The 20,390-nt window shown below is 44.1% G+C and overlaps 1 protein-coding gene and 1 long non-coding RNA gene across 3 annotated transcripts in view; both read right to left on the bottom strand.

Annotated features, from left to right (window-relative positions):
• Positions 1-235: 235 nt before the first annotated feature.
• LOC128352218 (uncharacterized) lies at positions 236-1,827 on the bottom strand. Its single transcript, XR_008320263.1, has 2 exons — positions 1,316-1,827; positions 236-556 (listed from the first exon to the last, which is right to left on the bottom strand). It is a non-coding gene; the product is annotated as an uncharacterized LOC128352218 (long non-coding RNA).
• A 9,909-nt stretch (positions 1,828-11,736) lies between these two features.
• Positions 11,737-20,390, bottom strand: part of PAPSS2 (3'-phosphoadenosine 5'-phosphosulfate synthase 2) — a 71,295-nt gene continuing 62,641 nt past the window's right edge. For both annotated transcript variants that reach the window (XM_053306400.1, XM_053306401.1), the window contains 2 exons: positions 17,634-17,863; positions 11,737-15,565 (listed from right to left, as the gene is read on the bottom strand). In XM_053306400.1, coding sequence (XP_053162375.1) covers positions 15,424-15,565; positions 17,634-17,863 — 372 coding nt within the window. In that variant the 3' untranslated portion in view covers positions 11,737-15,423. The remainder of the gene's footprint in view (positions 15,566-17,633; positions 17,864-20,390) is intronic.

Raw genomic sequence — 20,390 nt, 5'->3', positions numbered from 1 at the left:
TTTTAAAGTAGCCCAGGCCTGTTGGACCAAGCCGTCTTCCCTCCCACAGATATCTAAAAGGCTTTATTCCCTTTACGAAGTTCATGCACCTACGGAACAGGATGATTCCTTCTTAAGGCAACATCCCTCTACGGATTCAATTGTAGTCGAATCGTCCCTTTCTAAATTCAGGGGATATTCATCTTCCACCCCACCAGACAAGGAGGAAAAGAAACTAGACTGTTTTGGAAGATGCTTATATTCAATCGCTTCTTTATTGACTAGAATCACTAATTACCAGGCGTACTATGCCAAGTATCAATCCTTTCTCTGGGACCATGTTGCTCCATTCTTGGACCATCTCCCCGCAGATCAACAGGCTCCAGCTAAGGTCTTCCTCCGGGAGGCCACGCAGGTCTCTGAACAATGACTGCATGCAATTCGCCATTCCACTGAAGGGGCCGCCAAAGTAATGGCAACCTCCATTGCCTTTCACCACCACGCCTGGCTTAGATCTTCTGGTCTCATGCCAGATGCCAGATCCAGAGTTGAGGATCTGCTCTTCGATGGCTCCTCCCTTTTTGGAGAGAAAATGGATGATACCCTTCAGAAAGTACAGAAACTGCACAATACAGCCCACTCCCTGGGCCTTCAAAACCCCTCAACCCGCCACTACAAACCACAGAAATGGCAATGCCAGCCATACACCTCTAAACAACAATACTACCAATCCCAGGACAAGTCCTTTTGTTCCAACAGATATCAGCCCTACAGAAAGCACTCCAACTTCTCTGGAACCAAAATGAAACACTGATCCAAGGGATCTCAGCCCCCAGCCAAGGCACAATGACTTGCACCCTCTGCCCTGCTGGGACACCAGACTCTCCCCTTTCATTTCCTCTTGGGAGAATATCACCACGGACTCCTGGGCCTTGACCATAGTGCGGATGGGGTATGCTTTAGAGTTTGCATCCACCCCTCCATACAACCCTCCGTTACCCATTCCACCCACCCCGGCTCTCCTGCAAGAGGTCAACTCTCTACCCTCAAAATCTGCAATAGAACTAGTTCACAATCCACAAACCTCGGGGTTCCACTCCCGATACTTCACTGTTCCCAAGCCGGACGGCTCTCTTGCCCCATTCTGGATATCTGGGACCTCAACTCCTACATAACTTACCACTGGTTCCGTATGGTCACGATTCCTACTATCATCTCCCTTCTGCAAACGAACCAATGGTTCGTTTCCATCGATCTCAAAGATGCGTATTATCACATCACCATCAGACCTCAGCATCGCCGTTACCTCCGCTTTCAAATAGGACACAACACTTACCAATTTTGCGCCCTTCCTTTCAGACTGGCATCTGCACCCCGGGTGTTCACCAAATGCATGGCCCCAGTGGTGGCAGCCCTGCAACAACAAAGTATTCAGATATTTCCGTTCCTCGACGATTGGCTCGTGGTGGCTCACGACCAACAATCCCTCCTCAGAGACTTTCACGTGGCCATCACCCTCCTCTCCGATCTGGGCCTACGGGTGAAGTACGACAAATTGAAGCTCACGCCCTCCAAAACCATAGAATTTTTGGGAATCCTCTTCGACTCAGTGCAACCCAAAATTTTCCTCCCTCAACGCAGAACCCAGGCGATCCTGGACTTATCAACACACCTTCTCTGCCACCCTATCTAGTCAGCACGTACGGTGCAATGCCTGCTAGGGCACATGGCTTCCACCACCCATGTCCTCCCCAATGCCAGGCTACAGGCCAGGACTCTCCAGCACTGGTTCCTCTCCGTGTTCTCTCCTCAGGAGGACTCCCTCACCACCAAACTAACACTTCCGCCTCGGGTACTGCACTCCCTTCTATGGTGGATGGACAAGACCAACCTTGCCATCGGTTCCCCCTTCCACCCTCCCCACCCAGCCCTTCTACTCACCACGGATGCATCCTTGGATGGTTGGGGTGCTCATGCCAACAATCACAGCATCCACGGCATCTAGACCCCGGCCGAAGCCTCCCATCATATCAATTACCTGGAACTCTTGGCCATATTCAAGGCCTTGAAAGCCTTTCTTCCCCTAATACAAGGCTCCCACGTCCTCGTTCAAATGGACAATACTACCGCCAAAGCTTACCTGAACAGACAGGGTGGCACGTCCTCCACCCCCCTCCTGTTCCTGTCCATGGACCTGTGGCTATGGTGCATTCACCATGTTATCACACCCTTGGCGGTTCACATACAAGGACAAGACAATGTCACGGCGGAAAGGCTAAGCAGAACTCACACGTCTCACGAGTGGCAACTACATCCACTCACGCTCCGCTCCCTCTTCCGCTGTTGGTTCCTCCAAGAAATAGACCTCTTCGCGTCAGAGGCGAACGCGCAATGTCACCAGCATAGGCGGAACTGGGGGGGGGGCAGGCAGGGCACGTGCCCTAGGCGCCACTGAGGTGGGGGCGCCATGCCAGTTCCTGCCACCCCCACCCCATTGCCCACCTGCCCAGCCCCAGGGACCCTCAGCCACTTGCCTCCAGCTCCGGCTGCTCAGCGAGGCCTAGGATCGGCAAGGGCTGCAAACTGCAGAGCTCTTCTCTTCCCGCCTCTCAGCTGATCGGTGGGTGGGTGGGGCTTCCAGAGAGGCCTCCGAGTAGGCCTCCCTGAAGCCTGTACTCGGCAGGCCAAGCAAGCCAGGAAGGAGGAAGCAGGCAGAGTTCTCTGCAGCAGAAGCAGACCCTCTGCCCAGATCATCCAGCACAGCTTTTGCCAGGTAGGCTGTGAATTCCTTTTTGTGGTCCCCCCACCCCTATAGAAATCTGCTTGCCATAGGGCTTTGATATGGGGGGTGGGGCAAGACTGAAAAGTCTCTGAATATTTAATTTACAACAGACTGAAAAATGTGCTGGCTTTAAAAACAAAAACTATCTAAAAAGGCCTATAAGTGGCTTGTTTCAGGGCAGAAAATTACAAAAACTTCTGGAACAAGTATATTTTATTTATTTTCATTCATTCATTCATAAATGCACTTATGTTCAAGTTGTTTTGCAACCCAGAAGGTCTGAGTGAGAACTGTGAAGCATGTGTTGTGCTTTTATTTTATTTTATTTTATTTTATTTTTCTTGTGTGTGAACTGCTCCCCAATAACTTGCAGGGACTTCAGGGTAACTCTGGCTAACATGTGAATGCAGCACCTCCATTCCAGAGGAGATGTGTGTTAAAAGGCTTTAAAAGCCTCATGTGAGAAACCTCCTGGAATCAAACTTTACTGAATTTGTTCAGAATTCTGAGAAAACAAACATAGGCTCACCCTGCATGGTTGAAAGTCTCCTTTGCTAATCTGCAGCGAGGGGGCCATTTTAATAATTAACGTTGCTAGTGTGCTCTAGGCATTAAAAGTAGCACAAATATATAGTACTCAATGTATATCACTGTGAAGTGTGCATGTGTGTATTCAGTGAAATGTATTTCCAGGCAGCATACTTATTTTGAAATATCAGACTTAAATCCTTGGGGGCCTGGGGTGTGCGGAGGCCCTGGACTTTGAGGGGCTGGGGGCCCATTTTAAAATCTCATCTTGGCCCTTTCCAACCTTGCTATGCCCCTGGCAGTCACTACACATGGGTTTCTGCACAACACCTGCACAGAAGAAACTTCCATGTAGAAAATGTGTCTCTTGTAAATTGACCCTGAATTTTCCATCCATGACTGGGATATCTGAGAGTTAGAGTCAATAATAAGAGAACAGCACACTGCTTGTGACAGGAAGGGGCAAATTACAATGATTTCTTAGTCTGGCAGGGGCTGGTTTTGGCCCTGGCAGAACTTGGCTGTCTTGCTCCTGTTGCAAATGCCTCTGTCTAGTGTGGCAAACTAATGTATCCTCCTCCCTCTTGATGTCAAAGTAAGCACTAGTGTGATGAATGCACATATACCCCATCATGAGCCAACAGTCATCATAAGACAAAGGCTGGCAGGAATCATTCACTGGTTTATAGACACACACACACACACACCCCACCACCTTCTTCTTCCCCTATTTTGCTAGTGGCTATTTGAGCAGGTGATCCTCTAGGACAAAGTCATGTTTTTTTAAAGAATGAGATGAGACAGAGAAAATGACACTTGGAATCCTCGCATAACTCCTGACTGTAGTTCTAAGTCTTTAATAAAAATGGCTCATGTTTTCAGGTTTTGATCAACAACCATGTCTAGATGGTACAGTGTTCCTTTTAACAGGGATTTCCAGATATTGTTGACTACAAGTCCCATCATTCCTGTTTGGACAGGGGCGCAGTGCTTGCCCTAGGCGCTATTTTCCCTAGTTACGCCTCTGGTCACCAGTACTGTTCCAGGTCCAGGATCAGTCCCAATTCCCCAGGGGACGTATTTGCCCTACCTTGGACAGACCGTCTCATCTACGCCTTCCCTCCAATCCCTCTTCTTCCTTGAGTCCTTCAGAAGATCTCCCAGGACCGCCCTCATTGCATCCTCATCACCCCATGGTGGCCCAGGCGGCCCTGGTTTCCCCAACTCCTTTGTCTTTCCAACCACCAATACCACCGCTTCCCAGACATCCCGCACCTCCTCTCCCTGCAGAATGGTCACCTTCTCCATCCAGACCTACAGCATCTCCACCTCACAGCCTGGCACATAGTCCCACCCTCCTGGCGGACCTGCTCAGAATAGTCCAAGCCTCACGTAAACCCTCCACAGTTTCCTCTTACTCCCACAAATGGACCCGTTTTCAGACTTATTTAAGGGACAGAGAAATTCCCCTGCACTCTGCTTTGGTGCAACATATTTGTGCCTACTTACTATCCCTTAAGCAGGCCGGACTTAAAATCCCATCATTACAGGTCCACCTGGCAGCCATAGTGGCTAACTCCCCTACCTCCACACCCTCATGGTTCCAACACCCTAATGTCAAGCACTTCCTTAAAGGGCTCACTCACCTTTATCCGGACCCGCCAGTCATGGCCCCGGCTTGGGACCTGACTTTGGTCCTCTCTTCCCTCATGAATGCTCCCTTCAAACCCATGGCTACGATTTCTCTCCACCTCCTTTCCTGTAAAGTGGCCTTCCTTACGGCTATCACCTCGGCCAGATGGGTCAGTGAACTCAGGGCTCTTAGAGTTGACCCTCCTTATCTCACCTTCCATAAAGAAAAGGCCATCCTACAACCGGACATTGCCTTCCTTCCAAAGGTAGTCACTTCATTTTACCATTCCCAACCTATCTCCTTACCTGTGTTCTTCAATGCCTCCACACTCTGGACGTCTGCAGGGTGCTCGCCTTCTACATCGACTGCATCTCTACCCTTCGAACCTCCAAGTCTCTCTTTGTGCTCCACTCTGGCCCCAACAAGGGCAAACAGGCCTCTGCACAGACCATATCCAGATGGGTGGTCTGTACCATCTCCCTGGCATACCAGATCGCCAAGAAACCTCTCCCACCCTCTCTTAAAGCACATTCGACGCGAGCGGTTGCCACATATACTGCCTTTGACAGGTCTATTCCCCTAGATGTCATCTGCCAGGCGGCTACGTGGGCGTCAAAGCACTCTTTCATTCATCATTACGCCCTGGATGTCCAAGCCAGAAAAGACATGATGTTTGGCAGGGCGGTACTACAATCTATCTTCACCTGATCCCGCCTCCAGGTGAGCATGGCACGGGTGCAGCTTGATATGCGTCCATTCGTGTAAAGCACAGAGACCATGTCGAAGAACGTCAGGTTGCTTACCTGTAACTTGGGTTCTTCTAGTGGTCAGCTGTGCTCTTACACGCCCACCCATCCTCCCCTCTTCTCATGTCTTTTCTGTTAGTCTCTTTCAGATTGCGGACTCAGAAGACTGGAGAGGGAAGCCCGCGCAGCCGCCTATATACCGAAGGGGCAAGGTTACCGCCAAAAAGCAGTTCTCAGCTTGGAAGCTCCCATGTGGTCTCTGCGCAGGTGCAAAGCTCATCCGTGTAAGAGCACAGATGACCACTAGAAGAACCCAAGTTACAGGTAAGCAACCTGTTGATCCTCCAACAGGATAATGACCCAACACACACAGCTAAAAGCACCCAAGAATGGCTAAGGACAAAACATTGGACTATTCTGAAGTGGCCTTCTATGAGCCCTGATTTGAATCCTATCGAACATCTATGGAAAGAACTGAAACATGCAGTCTGGAGAAGGCACCCTTCAAACCTGACACAGCTGGAGCAGTTTGCTCAGGAAGAATGGGCCAAACTAGCTCTTGACAGGTGCAGAAGTCTCATTGAGAGCTACAGGAATCGCTTGTTTGCTGTGATTGCCTCTAAATGTTGTGCAACAAAATATTAGGTTTAGGGTCCCATCATTTTTGTCCATGCTATTTTAATTTGTGTTATTATTTGAAATATTCTGTTGCATCAAAGCTCTAAAGAAAAGTCTGGTTTTTGTTAAATGTGGAATAAACAATGATAGGTGCCAATTACTTTTGTCAGTTTCAAGTTATTTCAGATACAATTGTAGGTTCTTCTTTTTTTCGTGGAGGGGTACCCACACATTTGTCCACATGTGTACCATGTGCTTCACTTTAAAACTATTGGTGTGTATGTGTGTTGTTGGGGGTTTGTGAGTGAGTGAATGTGTGCGTGTGTCTGCAGGATTTTTATTTGTGGAGGGGAGGGTTCAATGATTTGTTACCATCCCTATACATCTAATTTTCAGTGGGTTAAAAACAAAAAACAAAACCTGGAGATTTAATTACCCACCCTCCCTTATTTCTCCCTCTTCCCCCCCACCCCCCGCACACACCTCTTTTGGTTTGCCTTGAAAGTTAGAGCTGAAGGATTTAAAAAAAACTGAATATGGGCTCCTCTCCTACAGAAGCCATTGTATGGAATACTTATAAGGCTTTCAGGGTCAACGTATATCTTTCACATCCTATAAGAAAAGGTGCCAAGATAGATCTCAATGGGAAACGGAGAGTGAAGTGAAGACTCTTCTAACATTTAATCCATCTCCATCACTCTATCATGATCTCATGCATGTTAAATTTGAATTGAAAAAAGTTGACTCTAATAATAATAATAATTAATAGTTAATAATACAAAATAAACTTTATTTCAGTCTGATAATGATCTTTATTTCTAGAACTCACGATGGAAAAGGAACCAGTATGAAGCAGCTGCAGTGACCGAGAAACTGACTGCTACGGTGGTTGCAAAGGAACTGAAGTACTGGCACTTCCACCCACCTTAAATAGTCACATGATCACTTGGAGTGGGCACAAGCGCCGAGAGGAGCTGTGGTAGTCCACACTAACAGTTGCCTTTGGCATAGGCGCAGAACCCATTTCTAATGGATGTCAATGGATCACTACCAGATCATCAGTTACAGGTGAGTGACTTGTTTTTCTATGGGTGATTCACAACACAACATTAAAACATGAAATAAAAACACACAACACGTTAAATCATAACAGACCAAAAACGGGGGAAAGAAAATACAATACAAAGCAATTTTAAAACTCTTTTAAAATCAGTTAAACAAATTGAAAAGGCCTGAGTGAGCAAAAGGGTCTCCAAGGCAGAATGGGCCCTAACCTGCACTAAACAAAGGTATTGGGAACATGGTGAACGCGCACGGAAGCTCCTAGCATACAGATTAAAACAAATTCAATCATGTACTGTTATTTCTTATTTTTGGGACACCCAGCAGACTATCCATACCTCACCCCTAAGCATTAATGGACGATTTTTAAAATTTTATACTGAGCTCTATACTACTGATTCTGAACCCAATGATGTTGATCTCTCTATGCTTTTTGGAAGTGTTTCACTACCCTCTTTAGCTGCTGATGGCAAAGCAGCTTTAGTGTTCCCTTTACAGTTAGATAAATTACAACTAGCTTTGAAAAATATGGCTAACTCTTAAGGACCGTGGCATGATGGATTTCCAGTAGAATAGTACAAAACATTTCCAAACATCCTGCTTCCAAAGTTATTGTCAGTCCTCTCTGAGACCCCGCATACTAAATCTCTTCTACTATCACAATCCAATGCAGTTATTTAATTTCTGCTTAAGTCTGACAAGGTTCCATCTAACTATGCCAGTTAAAGACCTATTTCTTTAATCAATGTTGATATTAAAATCCTGGCTTTTGTTTTGGCCTACAATCTGTTGAAGATATAACATCCTGATCAAGTGGGTTTCATTCAAGGCTGGCAATGTGTAGATAAATATCCATTTACCGATTGGTCTAGTGTCACTGTCTCAAAACAACTCTCCTACTGTTGTTCTCTCTCTTGATGCAGCGAAAGCCTTTGATAAAGTTTCTTGGTCCTTGTAAAATTATGTCATGTTTAAATTTGACTTTCCTCCTGAATTAATAAACTGGATAGACATTTTATTATCTGCGCCTCAAACTCAATTTCCCCCCAATAGAATTTTGTCATTGCCCTTCAGGCTTTCTCGAGGCACCAGGCAAGGTTATCCTTTCTTTCTTCTTTTTAATTTAGCTTTAGATCCTCTAGTTCTTTCAGTCAGACAAAATCCTACCATCAAAGGCATAACAATTTATTTTATTTTTAACAATTAATGGATTAGAGCACAAAATAGCTCTATAGGCTGACAACACTCTCTTTTTAACAGAGGATTCTGCTTCTTCTATTCCTGCTTTGGTTTCTTTAATTTGAAGCTTGGCCAACTCTCTGGCTACTCCATTAATTGGTTCAAGTCTGTACTGATGCCTCTGGGAATCCATTCTCCTCCCTCCGTGTTTCATAATTGGAATTTCAAGATTTGCCAAACAGAAATTATGTACTTAGGATTTATTATTGTCACCTATAATATCTCCTCAATTAATATTAATATTAATCTCATCTTTTTTCAAATGAAACTTGATATTGATAAATGGATCTCCTTACGTAACTGATTTGGGGTAAAAGAAACATAATTAAAATTTATCTCCTTCCCTGTTTGATCTGTGTATAATTAAGGAGTCTCCACTTATTCATTCCTAAAAGCTCCTCCAGCCACTTTTTCAAACTTTCCCACCAGTTTATTTGACATAAAGACAATCCTAGATTTTCTCCCCTAGATTGGTAAATTATAATTACCAGTTCGGGGGTGGGGATAGTTTCTAGATATCCTGCAATATCATAGAACATACTTGCTTAGTCAGGTCTTCAAATTAAAACACAGTTTTCCCAATCCTGCAGTTGTGCAAGCAGTGCGACTGCAGTTTTGCCCCATTGCAGCAAATGGAGAAAAGCAGACAACAGCAGGAGGAAAGCTGGTCTTGTGGTAGCAAGCATGAATTGCCCCCTTTGCTAAGCAGGGTCCACCCTGGTTTGCATTTTAATGGGAGACAACATGTGAGCACTGTAAGAGATCCCCCTTAGGGGATGGAGCCACTCTAGGAAGAGCATCTAGGTTCCAAGTTCCCTCCCTGGCATCTCCATGATATGGCTGAGAGAGACTCTTGCCTGTAACTTTGGAGAAGCTGCTGCTAGTCTATGTTGACAATACTGAGGCAGACTGACCAACCGTCTGCCTCATTATAAGGCAGCTTCCTGTGTCCCCATGGAATATCTTTTGTATTGAGGTGTTCCGTAGCAACCCTCTTTCTTCAACTCCTATCTTGTCTTTCCCTCAGGTTCTAATTTCTCGTGACACTTTCTACCTCTCTTGTATTAGTCACCTCAGGGTTCCCTGTTTCTATTAGCTCTTCTATTTTTGCATCAGCCATCAACCATCTCGATAACCTTTTTAAAAAATTGTTATCAAGATTATTTTTGCATCATGGTTATCATGGTTATTTTTGCATCAACCATCTTGATAACTTTTTTTTGAATGGTAGGATAGATTTTTTAAAAAATCTATCCTACCATTAAAAAAAAAAGGTTATCAAGATGGTGCTTTACAACTCTGTGCTGTGCATGTGCGCGCGCACACACACACACACACACACACACACACACACACACACCTGCTGAGCACCATTGCCTCTGTGTTGTCTTTCTCCCAACAGCATGTGGATCGCTTTGTACCTAGGCCCTTTGCCAGAAAAAGTGTGCCTTTACTTTCCCTAAAGGAAGCAGCAGTTTGTTAACATTCTATGACAGAGTATCTATGTCAGTGATGCTCAGGCCTTCCAGACCATAGAAATGACAAATACAAAACACAGAAACCCCACAATTTAATACGGAACATTTATTGGCATTAAAAGTGAATTCTAGTAGTGGAATACCAAATTCAGAAGTCATTTTAATCAAAATACATGAGTTAAGGCCTATGTTCCAGTCTCAAGTCTGTAATAAATATGCTATAAAATATTACAGAATATATACTTTCTTTAAAACTGAAAAGGAATGATCCAGCAAATGGGATTTAACTACTTGGACTAATGATACTGGCTGACATACAGAGCAAGGATGTGCTGGTACAGTGAAAGAACAGCCTAAGATAACTTCCCAACTAACTGTACTGGTGCATCAGGGAAGCAGCAATTCTTGATGCCCTTCATTTCCCAAGGAAGCCATCTGTACCACCCATAAATATGTCTCTGAGAGTTGCACAATGGATTGGGTAGCACAGAGGACTTTCTGGGGATGGGGATAGTGTAATGAAGATTGCTATTTACCTTCTTTACTGGTGCAGTTAGTTGGGAAGTTCTGTTAGGAACTCTTGGTGCATCCTTGCTCTGCATTTCAGCCAATGGAAAAAGGTTCCAAAACAAGGCAAAGAAAAACATATTGGCATTATTTCAAATACAAATCAATCACATTACAAATGGCAAGATCACTTTTACCTTCAAAGTCCCTTCCAGAGGGCTTAGGTATAAAAGGCACTATGGTATTGCTAATATACATTAGCTAGCAATGTTGCAATGGGAGCCATCCACCAAGCACTGCTGATGTGCAACCTCTGTTTAAATCAGTGCAGCTTACTGGAGATCCCTGGCTGGTGGATTCTGGCAGGTGAATGAATGGCTGGTGTATTTTGCCCAGCAGCTGCCCACTCATTTTACATGAGATACAATAATACACATTTTTGGTTCCCTTCTCTTAAATATTCCAAAGCTTTAAAAGCTGGAACCATTTAAAAAGCATTCTCAAATACAATTCCGAGATTGTTAAAATGTGTTTGTTATATAATGGCCACAGAAAATAAACAGAGTATTTCACGATCTTTAAAAGGTTTACTTCTGTTTTACTTCTAGACTAGAGAGGGAAGCCCAGATTCCTTTCTTTGGTTAACATTGCAGTTTGTATTTAATTAAAATGCTTGGTCAACTGCTGGGCATAATGTGATCCACATTCACACTGTTGGGCTGACTTGGCTCACTGCACAAGGGAGGCCAACAGGGGAACGATAGGAGGAAACTGGGGCAGATCACAGAGGAGGAGGAGGAGGAGGAGGAGGGAGAATTTGACAGGACACTTGAACCTGCTGCCTAGGAACTTTAACCTACTTAATGTTAATGAGAATTGTCTTTAACTTATTATGTGACAAATTTGTATTATCAAAAACTATTCTTATTAACTTCTACAGTGACCATACAGGTGAAACTCGGAAAATTAGAATATCGTGCAAAAGTCCATTAATTTCAGTAATGCAAATTAAAAGGTGAAACTGATATATGAGACAGACGCATTACATGCAAAGCGAGATAAGTCAAGCCTTAATTTGTTATAATTGTGATGATCATGGCGTACAGCTCATGAAAACCCCAAATCCACAATCTCAGAAAATTAGAATATTACATGGAACCAAGAAGACAAGGATTGTAGAATAGAACAATATCGGACCTCTGAAAAGTATAAGCATGCATATGTATTCAGTACTTGGTTTGGGCCCCTTTTGCAGCAATTACTGCCTCAATGCGGCGTGGCATGGATGCTATCAGCCTGTGGCACTGATGAGGTGTTATGGAAGACCAGGATGCTTCATTAGCGGCCTTCAGCTCTTCTTCATTGTTTGGTCTCATGTCTCTCATCCTTCTCTTGGCAATGCCCCATAGATTCTCTATGGGGTCAGGTCAGGCGAGTTTGCTGGCCAATCAAGCACAGTACACTGTATACTTTTCAGAGGTCCGATATTGTTCTATTCTACAATCCTTGTTTTATTGGTTCCATGTAATATTCTAATTTTCTGGGATTGTGGATTTGGGGTTTTCATGAGCTGTACGCCATGATCATCACAATTATAACAAATTAAGGCTTGACTTATCTCGCTTTGCATGTAATGCGTCTGTCTCATATCAGTTTCACCTTTTAATTTGCATTACTGAAATTAATGGACTTTTGCACGATATTCTAATTTTCCGAGTTTCACCTGTATATACACTTCTATATATTGCTGTGCTCTGGCATTGCCCCACAAATATAACTCTATTAAACAAAAATACTGGGCATGAAACTGATTCAGTACCACTGACTTCAACAGAGTGATATTGTCTTAAATCCAAGTACTTCGGCTGGGTTGAAAATTAGACTGATAACCTGTGGAAGGGTCCCCCTCTTCAATCACAATACAGGAATTCAAATTAAAGGGGAACATCCAGAACCGCTTACCAGCTAAATTAAGGGTGTTTTCACTTGATGTGAAAACCACCACCACCTGCAATTCCATAATCTGTAACTGAAGGGTACAATCTACATTGCTTAGGTTATACATCTCTCTTTGTATTTGTAACATTTACACAAGCACACAAAGAGACTCAAGGACTGAGTTCCACTGAAAGCAATAGGATCTGAGTCAGTACTGACTAATTTGTCTCATTGATTTTATGGTGGCTAGTCACGACTAACTTTCAACCAAATAAGTTGAAGTGCCTTTGTTGATTGTAACTACAGTAGAAAGATTAAGGGGAACGGACCATAATTTCAAAACAGTCCTCAGTATCTTCATGTGTTCTCTGATTAAAAATCACTCAATAAAATTAATATACAACCCCACAGTCAGCTGATGTGCTGGCACAAAAAAAGCCAGAGTTTTCATGGGTATTTGCATTTTTACACTATAATGCCTAAGACTCATTCTGGAAGAATCTAAGGTACAGGCTGCAATGGGTTTTTAAGCAACTAGATTATGCGGGAGTTGTCAGACTGCTTTGCATGGAACATGTTTGCCACTGCATATCCAACCTCTGCTTTGCAACCACAAAGACAAGAAACTTTTCTTTAGGATTCCAACAAGAAGTTTACAAGCTATACCAAAGAGATCATTGACTGAATGCAGTAGATTAGCCACACTAAGTGCTAATGCCTGGATTTCTGGCATAGACATTGGTATGATCCTGATTCCATCAAACCATCAGAAATACAATTTGTGTCCAGTCTTCCAACACCTGCTAAATGGGCAAAGAGACACCCTTTGAAGTGGTGGCTCCTTTATATTTAGCAGGGATATTGCATCTGTCCCTATTTACCCTAGCACAGCATCCTTTCAGTGGCTGTTGCCTCCCTTGTGTTTCCGTATAGATTATGAGCCCCTTTGGGACAGGGGACCATCTTCTTGTTCCTTTAACTAAAGAAACTGTTTCGAGAAACCTTTTGTTGAAAAGTGGTGTATACATATTTCTAATACTACTACTACTACTGATGATGATGATGATAACAACTGCTCCAGGAGAGTGCAGAAGGGAATGAGGCCCCATCACAGGCTAACAGCAGCTATATAGGATTTAAAAAGAAAATGAAAGCATTTACATAGTACCGCAGGGTGTTCAAAGCAGCTCACATATAGTGGCTGGAATCCAGAGCAATGGAGCACTTACAGAAAGAGAAAATTTGTGGTAGTGCAAGAATTTAGCTTAATTGTGCCAAAAAATGAGGATTAGTGCAAAAGTGCTATTGCACATAATGCTAGAGTTCTTGCGCGTAGTGCTCGAACTCTAGCACAAAACCTCCTATGAAAATAAATGAAGCGTGCTGTAGTTGTGCAACTGTTGTGCAACCACAAGCATGCTTGCAGTTGCACAGCACTAGTCTTCAATGCAAGTGCTAGTGATTACACAACAGTTTTGTACCAGCCCAACATCCTCCTGCAAGTGAATGAATGTCAGTCACTATTCTCAGAAATCCGTACCATAACCCAATAAATTAGTTCAGGATAATCTGCAGCTAGGTGGCGGAGGGAATGAACAGCATACTTAAGACCACCTAGTGAGTTCATAATTCAGATAAGAATTGAATGAGGGATTTCTTGATTCATAGTGTAAACTCTTAGCCACTAAACCACACTATTACTGCACAATGGGAACATTAGGAGACCATAGATTTTCTTCCTAAAACAGCATTCAGGTTTTGAGGTAAAGACAGAAGGGAATGTAGTCAGTTAACCCTTAACCATACACCAGTAATCCAGGAATAAGTTATTGGGTTGTCAGCTGCACATGCCACCAAGCAGAGCTGCTCAGAATTTAGATTCATCACAATCTCAGCTTTTGATCTGTTAAGATGTTTACATGTTCATGACTGTCTAGAAAAGGATTACAAATTCAAGAAAAAAGTCAATTAGAGCTTAAGAAACCAACGGCTTTTTTGAGGTGGGATGGAGCTTGAACTGGTATCCGTCCATAGTGTCTTCTCAAACTAATTTCTTACTCTGATTCATAATGCTTTTAGCTCTTTTCTGTGAACGGTTTCATCATGCAAAAGCTGAAATCAGCTTCCAGAATGAAGACCTAGTTTTAGGTAGGAAGTGAACTAAGCTATGTGGCATTGGTTTCCACAAATATTTTGAGGTAACTTCATCAGTCTCTCACTTCATTTCAAGAGCATAATATTAATCAGGAGTAAACTGGAAGAAATGAAGAGATTACCTACTGCTACTACGATTACAACTTATATAATACCACTTTTCAACAAAAGTTCTCAAAGCAGTTTACATAGAAAAATAAGTAATAAATAAGTAAAGATCCCAGATAATTAGGGATACCAATGTTCCAGGATACCAGCTCTTAATAATTAATTACTTTTTAAAAATCATGTCATCAACCCCCTAAAAGAAAATGAAACTAACTTTTTAATTTAGGTAAGAAGGAAGGAAGGAAAAAGTGGAATGAAAAGCCTTCCTTTCACCTTTATTTATGATATGTGCTGTGAGCCACCCAGAGAACAATTTGTTAAGGGGTGGCTAACAAAGTTGATTATTAATTAATAATAATTATTATTATTTTATTATTTTAGCTTGACTGTTTTCAGCTCTCCAAAGGCTGAGATCAGTTATAATATGGCTTTGGATTCTCATAACCAAATCTATGTATACTTTTCAATGTAAGCAAAATATTTTCTATGACTCTCCTTTGAAATTAAGAGTAAATGCCTTAGTAACTTTGGGGTGGGGGTGGGGATTGGGCAAACATGTCTAGCCCAAGAAGAAAATGCCCACAAAGAGTAGAACAATTCAAAGTAGATGACGTATAATAGCACTTAGAACAATTCTGGGTAAAAATAGGATCAATTATTTTTTTCCAAGGATGTATAGTATTCTGTCAACACTTTCCATGCTTTAGGAGCCATGAATCCATCAGGGGGATTTTCACCTTCACGAGCCAGTTTCCTCATACGTGTGCCAGAAATGAAGTCAAATTCATTGTGCCTAGCAAAAAAAAAAAAAAAAGGTGTGTGTGTGTTGGGGGGAGTCATAGATAACCATGAAGTAAAGATAAACATGACAGAACAAAAAAAAAAAAAGCATAAAACGCATAAAAATTGCATCTTCTCAACCTAATTGTTTCTGCTGCATGTAGAAATGGATGGTATTTTCAACGAACCATCATTCGAACCATTCCTCTGACTAGATGCATATGCCTTTGTGTGGTGTGAACAGCAGAGACATGACAAAAAGCACAATGGAGCATTGCATGTCCCCAGTGGGGTCTGCAATATACAGGCCCTCCTCTACGCTTGTTACTATTCTTGTTAACAGCTTACATGCTGTGCAGCAAGCCACCTAAGTGAAAGGTGTGCTCTCTGCTTCCGCAACATTGTAAACCCCCCACTAGTGTGGCTTGCAAAGATGGGGAGGCTTCGTGCCTACCAAGGAGTATGTTTTCGCACTCCCGCTGTACTCCCATTGGGAATAAGGACACACCCCTTACTTGCCACAGAGCCTCCCTGCCTTTGCAAGCCACACTGGCGGGGTTTACAGTGCTGCAGAAGAAGCAAGCACACCTGTCACTTAGACAGGAGGCATGCTGCATAGTATGTGAACCAGTAACGGTTACTTATAGTTATTAGTAACTATTATTTTCACATAAGAGCCATCAAGTTACATGAAAGTAGAAGCAAATAGGCAGTTTTCTTTTTAACAACAACCTGTCTCTTTAGCAGTGGGGAAAAATCAAACCGAAGCCACAGATATGCATATGATTTCCCCCTTCTCCCCCAAGTTCCACTTCCTAGACACTGGATCATGGTAAATAACCACAGCCAGAGCAATGCTAAGCAGCGATAATCTGGAAACTCGTACAAAAATAATGAAAGTGTTTTCATACATGAAACTTAAATGGCCTTTTAGCAACTCTCATGACATTTATGTATATATCACTGTTTACATAGAAGAGAAATTGGAAACCAAGTGGTGGGCTACATGGTGCTCAGTCTCCCACTGATGCTAAAGATGTGGCAGGGTTGCTGTGCAACGTGAAAGGCAGCCCTGATGAGCTAGCAATGGGGCTGCTGCATAGTGACTTTGAAGCCAGTGGCGGCCTGTGAATGCGCCTCCGGGGGGGTGGGGGGAAGCAGCGGGAGACACCTTTAAGAGTAAATTAATGCGGTGCTCACCTCTACTGCTGTGGCACCTGAACGCTGTTCAGAGCCACAACACGCCACCCAGCAGCCCCTACGGCGGGGAAGCGCCTCTACCACTCACCTGGCTTCTACGGAGCCGAGCCCCTGCCAGCGGCCAGGTGAGTGGCAGAGGCGCTTCCTGCCACAGGGGCTGCTGGGCAGCACGCTGCAGCTCTGTACAGTGTTCAGGTGCTGTGGCAGCAGAGGGGAGCACTGAATTAATTTACTCTTAAAGGTGCCTCCACCGCCCCCCTGGAGGCGCGTTAATTGGCCGCCACTGTTTGAAGCGCTTCTGGGCAGCAAGCAGTGCCTTTCCACTGGAAGTCGTTGGAAGGAGCACTGCTGCCCGGAAGCTTCAAGACACAGTGCCGCAGCCCCATCGCTAGCTCGTCGGGGCTGCCTTTGAAGTGGCGCGGCAGCTGCAGCACACCCTTCGCGTCAACAGGAGACTGCACATCATGTAGCCCACTGTAATGTAAATGAGCACATTAGTCTATGTAGGTCATGACAAACCTGACAAGCCTCATGTAGAAACTGCTTTCCAGGCTGGTCTTGTGGTAGCAAGCATGAATTGTCCCCTTTGCTAAGCAGGGTCTGCCCTGGTTGCATTTGAATGGGAGACTAGAAATGTGAGCACTGTAAGATATTCCCCTTAGGGAATGGGGCTGCTCTGGGAAGAGTACCTGCCTGCTTGCATGCAGAAGTTTCCAAGTTCCCTCCCTGGCACCTCCAAGGGAAGGCTGAGAGACACTCCTGCCTGCAACCCTGGAGAAGCCACTGCCAGTCTGTAGACAATACTGATCTAGGAGGACCAATAGTTTGACTCAGTATAAGGCAGCTTCCTATGATAAGCTGCCATTTGCTTTGTTACTTACCTGTCTGGATCATAGAAAACCATCGCCTTTTGTACTTTGTTGTATGCAGCCACTCGGAAGGGAATTATTTCCACAGAGGTCAGTCCCGGAGCCATGCTCAGCACCTTCCCGCCTTGTGTGGGCTCATACAGATCTTTTTTGGTCTCTGGGTGAGGCATACCTGCTGGATCTCGTCCCACAATGTAGAAATTGGCTCCAGCAATCATTCGAGACCTGCAGTGCCACTGAACCTGAGAATGAGAGTTCTATTGATAAAATGAGAGTTCTATTGATAAAGTTTAGTTTAGTTTAGTGTATTACTATCAGCGATCAAAGATCAGCAATGCAATTTAAAACTTTACAGAAAAGTACGGATACAAAAGAATACATAAAATAACAATAGTAATCAGAAGGAGAACAAATCCCATTTGCATATAAAGACAGCTGTTATCCAACATCCTAACCGAGCCAAGAATCTAGAAGACAAGACAGGAAGTTAGTTGCTGTTGAGTCCTAATAGCAATAGAGCAAATCTTAGCCACCTTGTACATAATGGAAGGAAATTTATCTTGCAAGCAAAAAAGCAACATAAAATTCTTCTGAGTGACGAGGTAAAGATAATACAATTGGAGTCTGGTTATAACCTAACAGACAGCCTGGTACAGCCTGGTTATAACTTCACAGAGAAAGGTAATCTTGAGAGAGACCCAGGGCTGAAATTTTATTCTGGACAGCTTGCATCCAAGATGACTAAAATCCATCAGCCAGGACCAGACAGATCCAGCCTTGAGGGGGAAAATTGATCTTAAGACAATAAATTAAGATTAAGATCCATACCCTGGCTTCAATTCTCTGAATCCCCAATTCGAGTCTCAGCGCCATGTTAGAAGAACATCTAGGGGCTCTAAGAACTGCCCTGATGAATTTAGATTGCACAACTTCCAATGTCCTAAAAGAAGGGTATGGGCCAAGTTGGGCACCATAGAGAAGCTGATTCCTAGATTTGGCTGCAAATAACCTTAAGGCAGTTGATATAACCTCACCTCCCTTGGTATGAAAAAATCTCAAAATGGCAGCAGAATTCCTTTGTTCTTTTTTATTAGCTACATTTTTTAGCTACATGGTCCATGTGGGCCTTCCAAGACCCTCTGGCGTGAAGAATCACACCAAGATACTTGTAGATGTTGACCTGCTCGAGTCGATGGCCCTCAATGGACCAATGCAACACTCTAGGCCTTCTAGCAAAAACCATGAGCTTAGACTTCTGATAAAGAACATTGTCAGGTTATTTTGAGACATTAAGGCTGTTCTCACAAGCAGCCTAAGCTAGGCTAGGGCAGCCCAGCCTGGGTTAGGCTGCTCGTGTGCAGCGCCAGGATCCACGTGGGTCCCAGCGCTGCCCGCCCACCTAATTCCATTTCGAAGCCCAACCTCTAGCCGAGGTGAAGGGCATACATGTATCCTTAACCCCGATGTCAGGATCATATATGTGCTTGCCTGCTTGCAGCCCGAGCACACACAGAGACAGGCTCCTAGAGCTCCTGTCTCATAGTGGTATCCCGCAATTGCAGTGGTATCCCATGCTCATTGCACGGTGCATTGTGGGATATGTGGAGGATGCATTGTCCTGGCCTCTGGAGGTCCGCGCTGTGTGCAGCAGTGTGGCTCATGTGGGAGTGTGGTCTGTGGTTACCACTGGTGTTGCTGGATCATCTGGGGGAAGGTAACTTTTGTGCCGCCTTCTCCTTCCCCGACTCCCGGTTGAGTGAATAGTCTTAATGTCTGCTTTAAAACAGATGGTATCTTGCACTGGTGTTCATCTGAGTGCTGTCAGTTCATTCAGCCTTTACACCATTAGCAGGTAATATTGCTTTGATAAAATACTAATCTGTTATGTTTTTCAGTTGTACAGCTGCCATCTCCTGTTCAGGTTCTCATCCTTGGCCACAGTTGCATATTTTGCATCAGACCAGCATTTGGCACCCGGTTATATCTTGCCAGTGTGGCTGAAGCAGAATGGCTTAGATGTTGTGGGATGACTTGAAGCCTCTTCATGCCCATCCTGGATGAGAGTATATTGCCAAGCATGGCATCCCTCAACTATTAGATATGCATTTGGGTGGGATCAATATTGGGCTGCTTTGTGGTAAGGCCTTAATTTTGCAGGCAATTGCTAATTTTCAATGTTTAATTGCCCGCTTTCCGGATATTGTGCTGGCTTGGTCTTGTATGATTTCCTGGTTATGTTGGCGTGGCCAGGGTGGGATTCAGTGTTTTAATCATGCCTGGTGGAAGGTCCATCGGGAGGTTGGTCAGCTGTCATGGCCATGGCTGGTCATGTTATTTCGTACCCTGACATCCGGACCCACGACAGTACCTTGTATCGAGGTGACGGGATTCATTTGGCTAATCATGGGAACGATTCGGTATTTGTAGGATTTTGGATGGGTGGGGTAAGCAGGGCTAAACTGAGGTTTGCCCAGCTTTTGTGGCTGGTGACTGCAGGTTGGTGTAGGTTGTCTTGATCAGTGTCTGACTGAAGACCATTTAAGGTGAGTAGGCAAGCCGAGGAACAGCCCTTGTAGGTTTTGCGGCCCATGGGCTGGTATCCGCCCCTACTTAGATGCTGACTGGTACCCACCACTCAGAATTCTGCAGCCTGGGTGGGTGGGGCTGGTTGGCCTCCCCTCAGTGGGGTTAACACCTCACAGTTGTTATGATGTCCAGATTTTGTCTAGGCTGAATTAAAACCCAGTCTTTCGCCCTGTTTGGGGCGGT

The sequence above is a fragment of the Hemicordylus capensis genome, chromosome 3 (genome assembly GCF_027244095.1).
Source record: "Hemicordylus capensis ecotype Gifberg chromosome 3, rHemCap1.1.pri, whole genome shotgun sequence".
Lineage (NCBI taxonomy): Eukaryota > Metazoa > Chordata > Lepidosauria > Squamata > Cordylidae > Hemicordylus > Hemicordylus capensis.
Note: the sequence above shows the minus strand (reverse complement) of the source record. Positions and strands in the feature narration are given on the sequence as shown.